General features: G+C 59.6%; 1 protein-coding gene across 2 annotated transcripts; it reads left to right on the top strand.

Annotated features, from left to right (window-relative positions):
• Nucleotides 1–1,958: 1,958 nt before the first annotated feature.
• CYGB (cytoglobin) lies at nucleotides 1,959–12,033 on the top strand. 2 transcript variants are annotated; one of them, XM_055575213.1, is made up of 4 exons: nucleotides 1,959–2,266; nucleotides 7,484–7,715; nucleotides 7,996–8,133; nucleotides 10,538–12,033. In XM_055575213.1, the coding sequence occupies exons 1-4, from the start codon at nucleotides 2,124–2,126 to the stop codon at nucleotides 10,607–10,609; spliced, it is 585 nt and encodes a 194-aa protein (XP_055431188.1). In that variant the 5' UTR covers nucleotides 1,959–2,123; the 3' UTR covers nucleotides 10,610–12,033. The 2 variants fall into 2 exon arrangements, with proteins under 2 accessions (XP_055431188.1, XP_055431189.1); XM_055575214.1 differs by having other exon boundaries at nucleotides 7,996–8,159; nucleotides 10,538–12,032.
• Nucleotides 12,034–14,390: the final 2,357 nt, after the last annotated feature.

The raw sequence follows: 14,390 nt of genomic DNA, 5'->3' as shown, positions 1-14,390 counted from the left end.
GTGAAAACTCAAGGCATGTTCCAGCAACTGAAATTCGAGTATTGGTGGAGCCATGATGTCACAGGGGAGGTGTCATGAGGGGAGGAAGAATATAGATGATGAAGCCAGAAAGACAAGGGAGGCCAGGGAGTGAAGGGCTGGCTAAATGGTTCACTTCTAACCTCTGGACAGTCCTCACCCAACGCTTCCGATTACATACCCTCTTCAGTAAAAAGCAGAATTTAAGTGTGCACTCCTGAAAGAAACATATGGGTACACTCATAAAGGAATTATATGCATCCACTCATAAATTATACACCATATTACTGTACAAATGCAGTCCTGCCACCAGAGACATGCATAAAGCTTGTAAAGATTGAGATGAAAGTAAGTTTCTCCTACTTTCTGTCCACATCCCAGGGGAACCTCTTGGGCCGCTGTTTGGAAGGCCACTGCACTGGCCATGGGAAGCTCTCGGAGGAATTTCTGAGGTGGCCCAGCACATCGTGCTCTGCTTTGGTCCAGGCAGCATGCGGAGCACAGATCAAAAGCGAGGACACGGGTCTGGAGTGGCCTAAGCGCTGAGCCCACCCATTCTCCTCTATCCCTCTCCAAGACCCCCAGAGGGGGGCACTGGCGCTGCCCTCCCTCAGCTGAGACCTGATGGCAGAACCCTCCTGCCAGGGTTCCAGCGAGGTACCTGAACCCTGGACTCCATCGAGGCCCAGACCTCGGGCTGTGCCAGGGCACTCGACTTGGAAACATGATTTTTTAAAGAAGCACATCAACCAAAGCTGAAGAGCCAAGCTACGCCTCTTGCAAAACTTGAGCAGTAGACACAGAGTTGGACAGGCAGGGTCACCAGGAAGCCTTAGGGAGAACTGGACACACCCGACAAGTGCCCTCGCAGCTTTCAGGTGCTTGCAGTCTCTGGCTTCAACTGGGAGTCAGAGGTGGGACCCCCGCCGTAAGGGTGGCTCTCAGAGGTACCGGTCCCTACCTCTGGTCCAACCGGGCCTCCCTGAGAAGCCCACCAGGACTTGTCTTCTCCACTCACAGAACCCCTCCCTAACCCAGGCCCTGGCAGCTGAGATGGCTCCAGTGTCCTGGCCCTCCCCAGGACTTCTTGACATCCTGCCATCCCCACCGCAGGGCCCTTTTGCCCAGTCGGCTGCCTCTCCTTCAAACTTTGTTCCTCCAGGGCCAGCATTAGGGGAGTCCCAGGTTTTGGCCTGCCTGTGTCATTGGTAAGTCACCCGGGGCCTCCAGGGCCTTCTTTCTGAGGCCACGTGCGTGCACCGAGGGGGAGGGGTGCTGGCGGGAAGGAAAGAGGGGCTCTGACCTCTTGGCTGCTCAAGTTCCACAGCCGCCCTCCTGTCCCCGCACCGGGGTTTTCCTGTAAGGTGTTGGAGCAGGGAGATGACCCCAGTCCCAAACCCTTCGGAGTCTGGGGTCCGGAGCGCTGGGGGTGGCGCCAGGGCCCCGTGGCTGGCTTGGGGAAGGCGGGAGTCGAGCCGGAGCTCAGCTCCCACCGCGGCGCTGCCGGAGGGGCTCGCCTTCGCCCCCTCGGGCTCGCGGCCACGCCGCAAATGCCCAGGAGTGTTTGACTCAGAGTCAGTTCCCTTTGGCGGGAAGGGTGCACACACGCCCCCAGACCCGCACCAGCGCGGCGCACTCCTGTGCGGCCAGCGCGGCCCCGCGCCCGGTGACTGCCAGCCCCCTTCTCCCGGGACCCCCAGTACCTCCGCCACACCTACGCCCCAGCCCCGCCCGGCCATCAAACTCCGGTCTGGAGGGCGGGCAGGCGCCAGCCCCGTCGCCCCCACCCCGCCCATCCTTCACCTTGCCGGAATTGGCTCACGGACACGGGTTTGGGGGTTTGGAGCGGATTTATTTTTTTTCACATTTTTTCCAGCAGACCACATCCCCGCCCCCCGCTCGCGGTCCCCCGCCCCCTGCACATATACCCTACACACGCGCGCACACACACACACACCCGGCGCGCACAGACAGACACGCTCCCTCCCTCCGGCGCGCTCTACCACTCGCCGCCCGCCGCGCACGCAGCCGGCCCCGGCTCCCCGCGCACCGCGCCCCGCGCCCCGCCGCCGCCGAGCGAAGCCGGGCTGGGCTTGGAGCTGCTCATGGAGAAAGTGCCGGGCGAGATGGAGATTGAGCGCAGGGAGCGGAGCGAGGAGCTGTCCGAGGCGGAGAGGAAGGCGGTGCAGGCGACGTGGGCCCGGCTCTATGCCAACTGCGAGGACGTGGGGGTGGCCATCCTGGTGAGGTAGGTGTCGCCCCGGCCCGGCCGGGCCCGGGGGAGGGACAGCGGCAGCGGCTCCGGGCAGAGGCGGGCTCGGCCCGGGTCCGAGCTCGGGCGCCGCCTTCCCAGCTGCGACTGGGGCCCGGGCCGGTCGGGGGATTGCGGGTAGCCTGGGGCGGCTTGGGGTGGGCGAAGCCCTGGCCGAGCCCTTCTTAGCTCTGGGCGAGGGGCTCACCAGGAACTAGGAACCAGACACAGAAGGAAGGCACCTCCATCCCCCTCCTCTCCCGGGCCTCAGAACTCCTGGTTCAGCCAGCCTTGCCTACCTCGCCGCGACCTCAGCCACCCGCAGCTGTTTTGGACACACGTTTTACGGCCTTTCCAATAGGGGTCGTGGGGGCTTCCCATTCTAGAGACAAGAAAACTGAGGATCAGCCAAAGAGGACAAAGAGGAGCAAACCCTTTTCTCCAGCTCAGCCCCTTCCCGTATGCAGAGACCTGGAAGGGCTGCGCAAAGGGCAAAAGAATAGAGGTCAGAAGAAGTGGACCCCAGAGGTCCCACTTTCCCAGCTGGTCCCTTCCTGCCCCTGGGGCCAGGCCAGCAGGGAGCTCCCAGGTGAGGTGCAGGTGAGTGGAGAAGTGAACAGTCCCCGCGGATACAGTCCCTGCTGAGTTTGATGGAGGGAAAGGGAGAAGCTTCAGGAAACGGGACCCCATCCTGAACCCCAGGTCTGGGGAGGAAAGGTCGTGGGTCTTGGGCTCAGGGGTCATTCAGGAACCACATGCTCCCAAGGGATGCACACACAGAGTGACACTGTTATTCACACTCCTACACGCCAGTCAGTGCACATGCATGCCATTCCCACAGAGTGCATAAGCTAGTACCTGACTACTGCTCCAGATCACTGCTCTCTTCCCACACATGCTGGTCCCTGGGGGGTGCAGGCAAGGAGGCCCCAGACCCTCACTCACCCCCAACTCTCTGTCCTTGGCAGAGGGAAGCTATCAAATCTAGGACAGATCTGGGCAGTCTTTTGGTTTAAAGATGGGGTGAAACCTCCCATTGGAAAGGACAGTTGAAGTGCATGCCTGTCTCCCAAGCTTGGCCCCATCTCTGGCTCCTCTTTTTCTCCCACACTCTCTCCCTTCTGCCTCCCCCAAGCCTGGGACCTACCCAGCTCCATAATGATGTGCCCTGATTCCAACTTAGAAACAGATTTTGGAGGAAAAAAAGAGCAAGCAGCACTCTTGAGGAGTTCCAGGAGGGCGCCCAAGGAAGAGACAGCTATTTGGGCAGCTCCCAGGCTCAGAAACAGCTGGGGTGGTGGGGAAGGCAAGAGGGGATTTCAGGTTCCCAAGCCATCAGACATGGGAGGTGCATCTCTGCACTATCGAGCACCCACACGGTGGGTCGCAGAGTCACAGATGCGCCAGACTGCATCCTGGGGTGGGGTGGGGGGGGCGCGGCTTTTAGCACGGAGGTCTCAGGATGCATGCGGAGGATACCCACACGGGTCACCAGGAGGAAATGAGGCGAGGTTTACAGGACCATGGCTATTTTTTGTCCCGACACCCTGCTATTTGCCAATAAGGACATGAGAGGAGGGCATGGCCACCCACTCTGGTGTTCTTGCCTGAGAATCCCATGGACAGGAGCCTGGCGGGCTGCAGTCCATGGGGTCGCAAAGAGTCGGACACGAATGAGCGACTAAGCCCAGCACAGGAGTTGTGTCCACAACTCCGCTCCTGGGATCCCACCCAGCTTCCCCAGGAAAGTGGGGTAGGGAATTGCCAAGGAAGCAACTGAACCCCAAGGTGTTTCTGGAGGGTCTGAGCTCTCGGCAAGGTTTTCTTTCTCTCTCTGTGCCCCTCTAGTTCCCTGGGGGGAGCTGGTTTCTCAGAGGGGACTGGGTTGGGCTGGGGAGGTGTTTACCAAGTGTGCAGGCCCACAATTAACCCAAGAAGAAGACCAAGATAGCAGTTAGATCTGGCTTGCTGATAACCCCCGGCTACACTTCACCTGACCCCACCTTGGTTGCCCGGAGCCCAGCCCTGCCTAGGAGAGAAGCTGGCGGAGCAGACTGTCCCCCAGCCCCCGTCCCACCAGCCTCCCTTTTCTTTCACTCCTGCACCTGCTGTCTGCCCCAGGGTGGGCAGTGTTAGGGGGCAAGACTGATAAGCTTCTCAGATCAGGCCCCTCCCCAGATCCTGCACCCCCCCAGTTTTGTCCTGACCACCTCCTGTTTTCACGGGCCATCCACAGGCCAGGTGGAGCCTGAGACAGTAGCCCTGGGGCCAGTCTCACCCCCTGAGGAGGCAGCAGCCACAAGGAAGGTAGCAGAGGGGCCGCCCAGACCCAACACCTCCTTTCCCTGCAGGAAGAGTCCAAGAGGGAGCACCCATGCTCCAGGAAGGCTCCCCTCCCAGTTGTAACTGCCGCCTTCCCCCTCACGCACACAGGCCTATTTCAGGCTCTCTTGCAAGCCCAGATGCCTCTGGAAGCTGAGAAACTCCCCAAGGCTGGCCGCTGAGGCTTCTCCCAGCAGCAGCGCAGGCCGGGACTGAGAGGGTCAGGAGTTAATGCAGGGGCCCGGGAGAGACCCCAGGATGAAGGGGCAGAGTGCAGGCCCTTAGACTCTCACGGCTCAGAAGAGGGACCCAGAAGGACCGTCCTTCCTTGGGGCCATAACGTGGTGCTGGGTGTTGTTGGGCAGCGGACCCGCTGGGTCCCAGGCCACCATCCCCAGCAGAGCAGCCTCTGAGATGGACTGGGGAAGTCATCAATGTGGGAGCTGCTCTGGCTCCTTCCTGGTCCTGCTACCCACTCCGCTGGGCAGCCTTGGGCAGCAATTCCTCATTGAGGATATGGAGATAAAAACAGTGCCAACCTCAGAATGGTATCCCAAGGATTAATGAGATCCTATAGTAAGTGCTCAGTAAATAGTCCCTGTTACCTCCTCGTCATAATACCCACCTGGTGGTGGCATTAAAGGAAACCCGACAAGTGGACATGCTCTGCATGTTGTTGTTCACCAGCCAAGTAAAAATTAGTATTCTTATTGCTGTGTAAGATCTCCAAAGTCAGAGATTCCCCATTTAAAGCCAGATTGCGTTTTTCATAGCTGTCCTTCACTATGATGCTTTTTTCCAATGTATTTTCAGACCCATCACCTCATTTGTCCTCACCAGTATATCTGTGAAGTGGCGAGCAGGGGTGCAGGGACTCCTCTCACACTTTTTCATACAGAAGGTTGTGAAGTGATTTGTCCAAGGTCACACTTGGCCTCTGAGAGGGGCCCTCCCAGCTCTCCATGTGGACTGTGTCCCGGTCACTCCCCCGCCAGCCTCTGTCTCGTCGCCTGCAAGGGTGGCGGGGGCCAGCTGTTCTCCCTGCATCTATCCCAGCTCTCAGATCTGAGACCTGCCCCAAGGGTCATTTTAGCAAATTACCAGTTCTCTCTGATCACAAAGGGGAACACTCCAAAGGTGTGAAAACAACCTGAAAAAAAAACAGGTCCAAGACGGTCCATCCTTTTTCTGAAGCTTCAGTTGAGTTACATAAGTTCTGATCGAGTCTGGCCACATACCTCCCTGTCCCTACTGGGAGAGAGATGGAACGCGAATGTCATCACCATCCTGCAAACCGCAGGGCCCTGAGCCAGGGTGAAGGGTCAGAGGGTGCGTGAGACCCGGGCTCTGCTCTGGGGCTGTGGGACTGAGACGGGTAGAAAGGGAAAAAGCCGTGAAAGGTGGCAGGGAACCCACTGATGGCCTTGGAAGGAAAACAGTCACCCTGGCCCGGGCTGTGTACTCCTGGAGAGGCCCGACTGACACACGGAAAGAAGGAGGGAGGTGGTCCATTGTGTAGAAGGGCAGGCCAGCTCACCCGAGGAATCTTTTACCGATGCTAAGTGAAGCTGTCAGGCTGGTGCATAGGGGCAGAATATGGACCCCGTGTTGGAGAAGCAGGTGTGGGGCAGTTTCTAACAAGCCTGGAATCTTAAGGAATTTTGACTGTGTCCGGTAGGACAATGGTGAGCAATGGAATGTTTCTGAGTGGGAGAGTGACCCAGTGAATGTGACGTGCTGTGTGCTCAGTCGTGTCTGACTCTTTGCACCCCCTGGACTGTAACCCACCAGGCTCCTCTGTCCATGGGGATTCTCCAGGCAAGAATACTGGAGTGGGGTGCCATGCCCTCCTCCAGGGGATCTTCCCCACCCAGGGATCGAACCCAGGACTGGCGCATAGTGAATGTGATATCTGGGGGGAATTAGACAATTGCAGATAAACCCAAGAGGGAAGGGGTAGATCACCCTGGGGTCTGCCCCAAGGTGTGCACAGGCTGGCTGGAGAGGTCAGATGTACGGACAGATGGGAAGGACTTACAGAACCACACCAGGCAGGTGACATCAAGTGATATCTTTAATTAAATCAACCAATGACTGTTTACTGCAGGCTGAGGAGGGAGGCAGGGAAGGGACGAAGTGAAGAGGGAAGTGAAGAGGGAAGGGACGGCATTGGGAGGAGGACTGAGTCTCATTTCTTCCCTTCCCTTCCGTGACAGGAGTTAAGTCATAGTTGGGGCCCTCCTTTGTTTAGGAAGAGAGCTCTGACCTTATCATAACAAAGGCCTTCACTGAGCACCCTGCATCCACCCTGTGCCGGGGAGCTCTCTCATTGCCTCCTCCCAACATCCCACAAGGACTCTCAAGAAAGGAACAGTGATACCCATTTCGTGGAGGAGGAACTGAGGCTCAGAAAAGTTAACTGCCCCCCAGATCAACACCAGCCCATGATTCCCAGAAGGCAGGCTCTTACCCTCTGACCTGCAACTGGAGCAGGCCTTGAAAAGCGTGTGGTGTCTGGGAGGAAGGCAAGAGGCAAGGGAGCAAGGAAGGCAAGAGGCAAGGGAGCAAGGAAGGCAGAGACCTGGGAGAGGACATGCAGATCTGACTGCTGGAAAAGGCTGGGACCCAGGGAGGGGCTTCATGTCCACTAGCTCGGCCAGAGGAAGGGCCGGTGTTTGAGGGACAGCTGCACGTGGTGGCATGGGAGTGGGTCCTGCCTCTCCCCCATCACCCTCTCCCACCTGTGGGAGCTTTGGGAACCAGACACCCTCAGGACCCAGCCCCATCCTGCTGCCCCTCCTGGGCCCTCCCTGCACCCCCCCATCATCCGAACACTTCAGGGTGGGGCCCGAGGCCGCCCCCTGCTCAGCGCCTGCCTGCTGCCTGCTGCAGGTTCTTTGTGAACTTCCCGTCGGCCAAGCAGTACTTCAGCCAGTTCAAGCACATGGAGGAGCCCCTGGAAATGGAGCGGAGCCCACAGCTGCGGAAGCATGCCTGCCGGGTCATGGGGGCCCTCAACACGGTGGTGGAGAACCTGCACGACCCCGAGAAGGTGTCCTCTGTGCTCTCCCTGGTGGGCAAAGCCCACGCCCTCAAGCACAAGGTGGAGCCCGTGTACTTCAAGGTGGGTCCCTGGATGGGTGCTGCCACCCAACACCAAACCCCATTCGGCTTCCGAGCCCCACGGTCAGCAACAGCCCGGGGTGCCACCCAGCCTCGTCCCCCGGCGTGGCTGTCCCTGGGAGGGGCAGCAGGATGGGGCTGGGTCCTGAGGGTGTCTGGTTCCCAAAGTTGCCAGGTGCTGTGTCCTGAATGATGCCCTTAGCCAACCACAGGATTCTGTGGGCTGCTGGGGGCGGGGGAACCCCGGGGTTCACTCCCCACTTCCTTCTCTTCGTTCTCAGATCCTCTCTGGAGTCATCCTGGAGGTGATCGCTGAGGAATTTGCCAACGACTTTCCCCCCGAGACGCAGAGAGCCTGGGCCAAGCTTCGCGGCCTCATCTACAGCCACGTGACCGCTGCCTACAAGGAAGTGGGCTGGGTACAGCAGGTCCCCAACGCCACCACGTGAGGAGGCAGCCTCCCTGCCTTGTCCTCCCCTGTCCCACGGCCTCCCACGTCTTCTGACACCCAGGGGCTGACCACCCTCCAGGGCAGGGACACTCCCAGGGAGGGTGGCTCTGGGGTGGACAGAGAAGAACAGGCACGATAGGAAAAGGCCCACTCATGCCAAGGGCCCCAGACGGATTCTCCCTGGGTAGAGCCTCCCCTCCCCTAGAACTTGGAGGGGCACGCAGAGCACCCCAAGACCGAGGCTGCCCCGGGCAGAGAGGTTCGGAAGGTTCCTGGCAGGAGGCTGGCTCTTCAGGCCCAGAGGCAGCCCAGGCCAGCTCTGGCCACTTCTTCCCCGGGCACCCATCACATGGGGCTGTTTTTCATCTCGTGCTGAGCAGCGCTCCCTCCCGCCTTGGCCTCCAAGCAGGCCGGAGCCAGGAGAATCACGGGGATGCACGCACGTGCCGAGCCCACTCGGGGCCAACGTGGGTGTCCCTCCCACGCACACCAGCAGGGTGGGTGTGGGGGAGGGTTGCTTCCGGGCTGACTCCGGAGTCCACGTTCCCAGTTCTGGGGTGAGGCCCTGGGGACGGGCTCTGAGAGGGTGGCCAGTGGCCTCCGGGTGACTCCAGCTGACTTGGAGCACGCGGGGAGGGCTGGCCCCCAGACGTGGCGGCTGGGAACACTCCAGCCTCCCTGGGCCCCCTTGGGGCTGGGGCTCTGGGAGCTCAATGGAGGGGCGGAGGCCAGGCCAGGCTGGAGGCGGGAGGGGGGAGAGGCGCGGGGGCGGGAAGGGAATGGGAAGCAGGGGTCAGCCAGAGGCTCGGGACACGCGTTGGAGAGAAACAGTCCCAGCAGTTTCCCAGGGAAGAGGCGGCGTTCCCCCTGCCCCCCCTGGGGCTCCAAGCTGGGAGCTGGCCTGTGGGGCAGGCCGGACCTCTGCTCGCAGGCGTCCCCGCGCAGCTCGGGTCTTCCGAGGGCAGCCTGGCGAGGCCCTGCCTCCCGGCCTTCCTGCCACTGACCACCCTGGCCCCCACCTTCTCCCGCTGCCTTCCCTGCCTCAGCACCACTCGAGGGAACGGAGCCCTCGGGGACTGCTGGCAACAGCCAGGGGGCCACTCCAGATGTTTGCAGCTGGGCCCTGGCCGGCCCCAGACCTCAGAGCGGATGGACAGGAAGCCGGCAGGCGGCTTTTTACCTGCCTAGGAGGTGCTGGCAGAGCCTGCAGAGCTTCCGGAAGCGCCGGAGGGGCCAGGAGAGGGTCAGAAGGAGGAAGGGGGTTTGCCCTCCCACGCCTCTCCCCAGGCAGGCTCTGCCGCCAAAGAGGAGCTTGTTTACAGCCAGGAGAGGAGACTTCCTGCTTCTAGAGAAAAGGGCTTTTTTATAGGGGCCTGGAGGGCCGGGGAGAGAGAGCTGGCCGGTGCGAGTGAATCAGAGCCACATGGACAGCATTTCCCGACACGAAGCCCCGTCGCCTCCCCTCTCTTGCCTCAGCCGGACCCCTGGGACTGAAATCTTGCCAAACCCTAAACATTAGGAAACCGCCGAAATCTCCCGCCTCCCCCGTTTCTGCTCCTGTGGGCTCAGTGGAGATTGGCCACCGTGGGGACTGGCCGGGGCCCTGCACCCCCCTGGGCCCCAGCACCCCACGTTTCTGGGGGAATCCCCTCATCCCTTTCCACACTCTTGTCTCCTTGGAGCACAGATGTAACCCCCAAGAGAGTGTCTGCCTGGGCCCAGGGCCTGCAGGCCCAACTACTGCTGAGTCCAAACGGGTTCAGAGGGCGGGACGGAGTTCCAGGGCAGAGTTCTAGAAGGCCTCCATCTAGCCTCTCTTATCAGAGATGCAATATTGGGCCAGATGCCACTGTTTATTGAACTGTCTCTGCTTAAGGGTGTGTGTGGGTGTGTGAGCGTGTGTGTGTGGGTTTGATGGGGGCAGTCAGGAGGTGGCAGTGGGGGTGGGGGGCGGTGAGTGCCAAGGGGACACCCATGGGTGGCCCGAGGGGGTACCACAGGCCAACCTGGGAGTGTCTGCATCTTACAACTGAGGACAAGCACTCATATCTGTATGGTTCTTTGCAGTTTGCGAAACACTTTCAGGCAGTTCCATCACTCAGTTCTCACGGAGGTGGGTGCTGCAGGCAGGACTCAGGAATTAGAGGAAAAGAGCTGAGGCTCAGGGGGCTGGCGGAGGTCATACCGCAGGTTCCTGGCAGAAGAGGGCCTTAGAAGCTGGGTACAGTGGGCTCCTTTCAGGGGCCCCACGTGGGTCTCCAGGAAGGTAGTGTCTATCTCACCAGTCCCTGACCCCTGGCCCCTCCGCAAAGGTCCCCTGGCCCCACGCCGAGGCCCTAGTAACCTGTCACCTCCTTCTCTCTCATCCACAGCCCACCAGCCACGCTGCCCTCTTCGGGGCCATAGGACCCTCTTCTTCTCCCCCGTCCCTGGCAGCACCTTGAGCAGAAGGCCGAGTTCTGAAGACCCTCCTGACCCTCCATCTCTGGGTGCCAAGGAAGCTGGAAGAATCCCTGACTCATCTTCCTGGAAAGAGGCTGCCTCCGCCTGGGCCACAGTCCCCCCCGGAGCCACCGGGAGGTGACACCGGCTACCCGGATGCCGACTCCAAGGGCGCCAAAGCGGGTGGCCTGTGGGGATGGGGGACCCTCCCTCTTTGAAGAGCCGGGCACACCCTTCTTAGCTTTTCTACTCACTGTTAGAGACCGGCGGGGATCAGGGACAGGTCTGTGAGTCACTCGAGGAACGAAGAGGCCTGTTTCTATCTGCCTGGCCACATGCCGGTCTGGTCTCTGCATCACTTATCTAGAGTACCATGCACACGTCTATTGCATATACAGATATATTCTATATACAATCTCTATATAAATATATATATATATATATACACATACATATCTTATAATGTGTACAGTGGGGCCCAGAGGTACGTATGAGGCTTCGGTTCTGCCCACCGAGGGGTCCTGGCAGCTTCTGGGCAGAGATCAGAGTGTTCTGGAAGAGACGATGGGGGTCCCACAGATGCACAGAGAGGGCCACGTGGCAGGGCGGAGGCAACACAGCTCGCCAGCAAAGCGCAGACCCTTCTCTCTGACCAGCTGCCCACATCCCAGCTCTCAAGACAGAAAGGTTTTGGCGCGCCCTACCTCTGCCCCCTACAAAAGGAGGTGGCTTCCTGACTTGCCCCCAGATGGGCCGGGGCAGGCAGAGGGGGCCGGAAGTTCTGGACGGGGTGACTGCAGCCAGCAGGGGAAGGGCCGTAGTCAAGAAACCTGGAATGCTGGGTTCCATCTGCCTTTGCCGCTAAGACAGTGGGAGGGAATCCAGGCTGCTGATCTGCCAGGCAGGGCAGTGGTGATGGGACCAGATGCCTCTGTCTTGTCCTGGCACTGTGAGGGCCACGGGCCTTCCCTCCCCTGCCTCGCCTGGCTGCTGGCTGGTGGTCGGGCCTGTCCATCCATCCAGGTCGGCATTGCTGGGGACTCCCCCCGCCCATGTGTGCCCCTGGGTCGTGCGTGTTGTCTTCAAGGATGCTTCGCTGCTGTGGTTTCCATGCTCGCCTCCTCCCGTCCCGTCTTCGTGCAGCCGTCCGTGTAACTGCCTGTCCTCCTTTTGTAGTTTCTGGTGTTTGTAACCAGACCCAGCCGTGTCATTAAACAGACTCGTTCTTCCCGTGTCTGTGCACGCTCCTTTGGTCTTTTCCTGCCATCTGCCCCTCGCCTCTGTCTCCCCATCCTGAGTTCAAGACCGGGGCATTTTTCTTGACCTCCCCACCAAGGGCCCCCCTCACCTGTGTCTCAGCCTTGGCTGGTCACGGGCCCCTCTGACTGGGGCTCAGGATGGTGGTGCGGGTCCCCCTGGTGGTTCAGTCGGGATCACAGAGCTGCAGACTGGAAGCTGGGCTCTTGGGGGTGGGGTGGGGCAGAAAGGGAGTCTGGGCTTGTTTTAAAATGTCCGGGAGACTTTTCACCTTTTGTTCTGGAAATCTCCCTGGTGCGGATAGGATAAGTGAGGGAAGACTCCAGGGAGAGATGTTTGGAAAGGAAGGTCCTGATAGTTTAGTGAGCCAAGCAAGCCAAGGGCGAGGCCTTGACCTTCCAGACCTGAGCTGGGTGTCCCATACCCTGCTTGCCGCTTGAGGTTCATGGGTGGGGTAGCCTGTGGGCGTTTGAGAAAGTCTGCCCTTATAAGCCTTACCCCCTAGGACCACCCTGAACCCTCAGCTCCCAGCCCCTTCTGTCTCCCACTCCACAGCCTCAGGCCAGGCCTGCCCAGCCCCCATCCCTGATGGCGGCAACAGTCAGCAGCACAACTCCCTGAGGAGCAGAGCGGACGGGAGGTCACCACCCCCGGGGTGGGCTGCAGGGGAAGCAGGAAGCAGCGTCTGCCCCTGGGGAGGGCTCCGGCTGCCTGGGAAGATTCAGCTGACATACAAAGAAAGTCTCATCTCTCCAGGCCGTGAACTCCTTGAATGTAGGCTGAGCCTCCACTGCCTGGACCTGGCACAGCAGAGGTACTGGATAGCAATCCAGGGAATAAATAAACTCCACTCTTAGAAAGCAAGACCAGTACCTGGGGCCAAAAATGAGCTGGGCGCTTCACCGATACAGGAGGCGGGTGCAGGGTGGAGAGGATGGAGAGAGGGCAAGGCTATTCCAGGGACAGAGCGCCCAGCTCTGCAGGGACTGTCTCCCTACGCTGCATGACCTTGGGCAAGTCACTCAGACTTTCCGAGCCATGGGTCACCTCTAATTTAAAATAGGAGTGAACATGAGACCTGTCTTGCGAGGCAGGTATGAGGAGACCGAGGATGCATGCCATGGTCCTGGGGACGTGGGAATGCTCAGGACAAAGTGACCGCCAGGTCATTGGAAGCAACAAAGAGAAGGACGGCGGGGGTGGGCGAGGAGCTGGCTAAGATGAGTGACGAGTCTTGGAAGAGACTGCCAGACTTCCAGGTTCCGGGCCTCATGGTCCCTGGTGGGCTCAGACTGAGCCAGAGCCAGAGGGCTCTGGGTGGGGGTGGGGACCGCGTGGCTGTGGTCCCCACAGTGGCTGTGGCTAAGAAAAGGGGTATCTGTGGTTGGAGGTGGAGGGTAGTCTCTAGAAAGAAAAACCCCTCCCCATTTCACTTCTCTTGACCGGAGTGTGGTGAAGGGGCCTCGGAGATGGGAGTTTTTCTGGAACGCGGCTCTGGAGAAAGATTTTCTCCACTGCCCACCCCACAAAGAGGGGACATTGGCAACTGGTGATTTACCCTGTAGTTGGGGGAGGGGTGTTGCTTGAGGAGGGGCCTGATAAAAGTCTGAACAGAGGCGATGATGCTTGGCAGGGCTCACCGGGTCCTGGTGGGTGGCAGGCTGAAGGCAGGAGGCTACCGGGTCCAGGAGCAGTGACTGGCATTTTGTTTTGTGCTCTGTGCTGAGGAATAACCTTGTCGCCGACCGAGCGGAGCAAGTGGGTCAGCTCCCCTTGGCGGTGAGTGATGGGGTGTCAGGAACGCGAGTGCAGAGACTGTCTCCTTCCCTGCCACGCGGACCCGGTGAGGCAGCCCCACAGCGACGCCTGCTGGCCGAGGCGGGAACGTCACGCGGGAAGAAGCCTCAGCCTGAGCGGGCGGTCCAAATTATTCCTCTTTTCCTTCCTCTGGGGCTCACCTTCCTCCGTCTCTTTATTTATTTATTTTTGGCCGCGCGTGGCTTAGTTCCCCAACCAAGGATCGAACTCAGGTCCTCGGCAGTGAAATCCCAAGTTTTAACCCCTGGACCAGTGGGGAATTCCCTCTCCCTTGCTTTAGAGGAAGTGGTGCCCCAACCAAGCCTAAAGCCAAAAGAAAAAATGTACACCCCATGTATATTTATGAAAATATCCTCCCCTGTTTTGACCCAAGTGGGAAAAAAGTAATTTTTAAAAGACTATACACAAAGCCCCACATTTCCTAAGCTGTTAGGTTACCAACATCAACAGATAAACTCACTTAATTGGAGACACAACAGCCTCCCAGGGGTTACCAAAACAAACAACGGGGACTTCCCTGGTGGTCCACGGGTTGAGAATCCACCTGCCAGTGCAGCGGGCGTGGGTTCGACCCCTGGTCTGGGAAGATCCCAGCCCCGTGCCACAACCACTGAGGCCCTCATGCCCTAGAGCCCGCCCTCTGCGACAAGAGGAGCCACCTCACCGAGAAGCTCGGGCACCGCAGCTAGGCAGTGATTCTGCTGGCGG

Source organism: Bubalus kerabau, chromosome 4 (genome assembly GCF_029407905.1).
Source record: "Bubalus kerabau isolate K-KA32 ecotype Philippines breed swamp buffalo chromosome 4, PCC_UOA_SB_1v2, whole genome shotgun sequence".
NCBI lineage: Eukaryota > Metazoa > Chordata > Mammalia > Artiodactyla > Bovidae > Bubalus > Bubalus kerabau.
The sequence above is the reverse complement of the archived record's forward strand: the minus strand, read 5'-3'. Positions and strand labels throughout refer to the sequence as shown.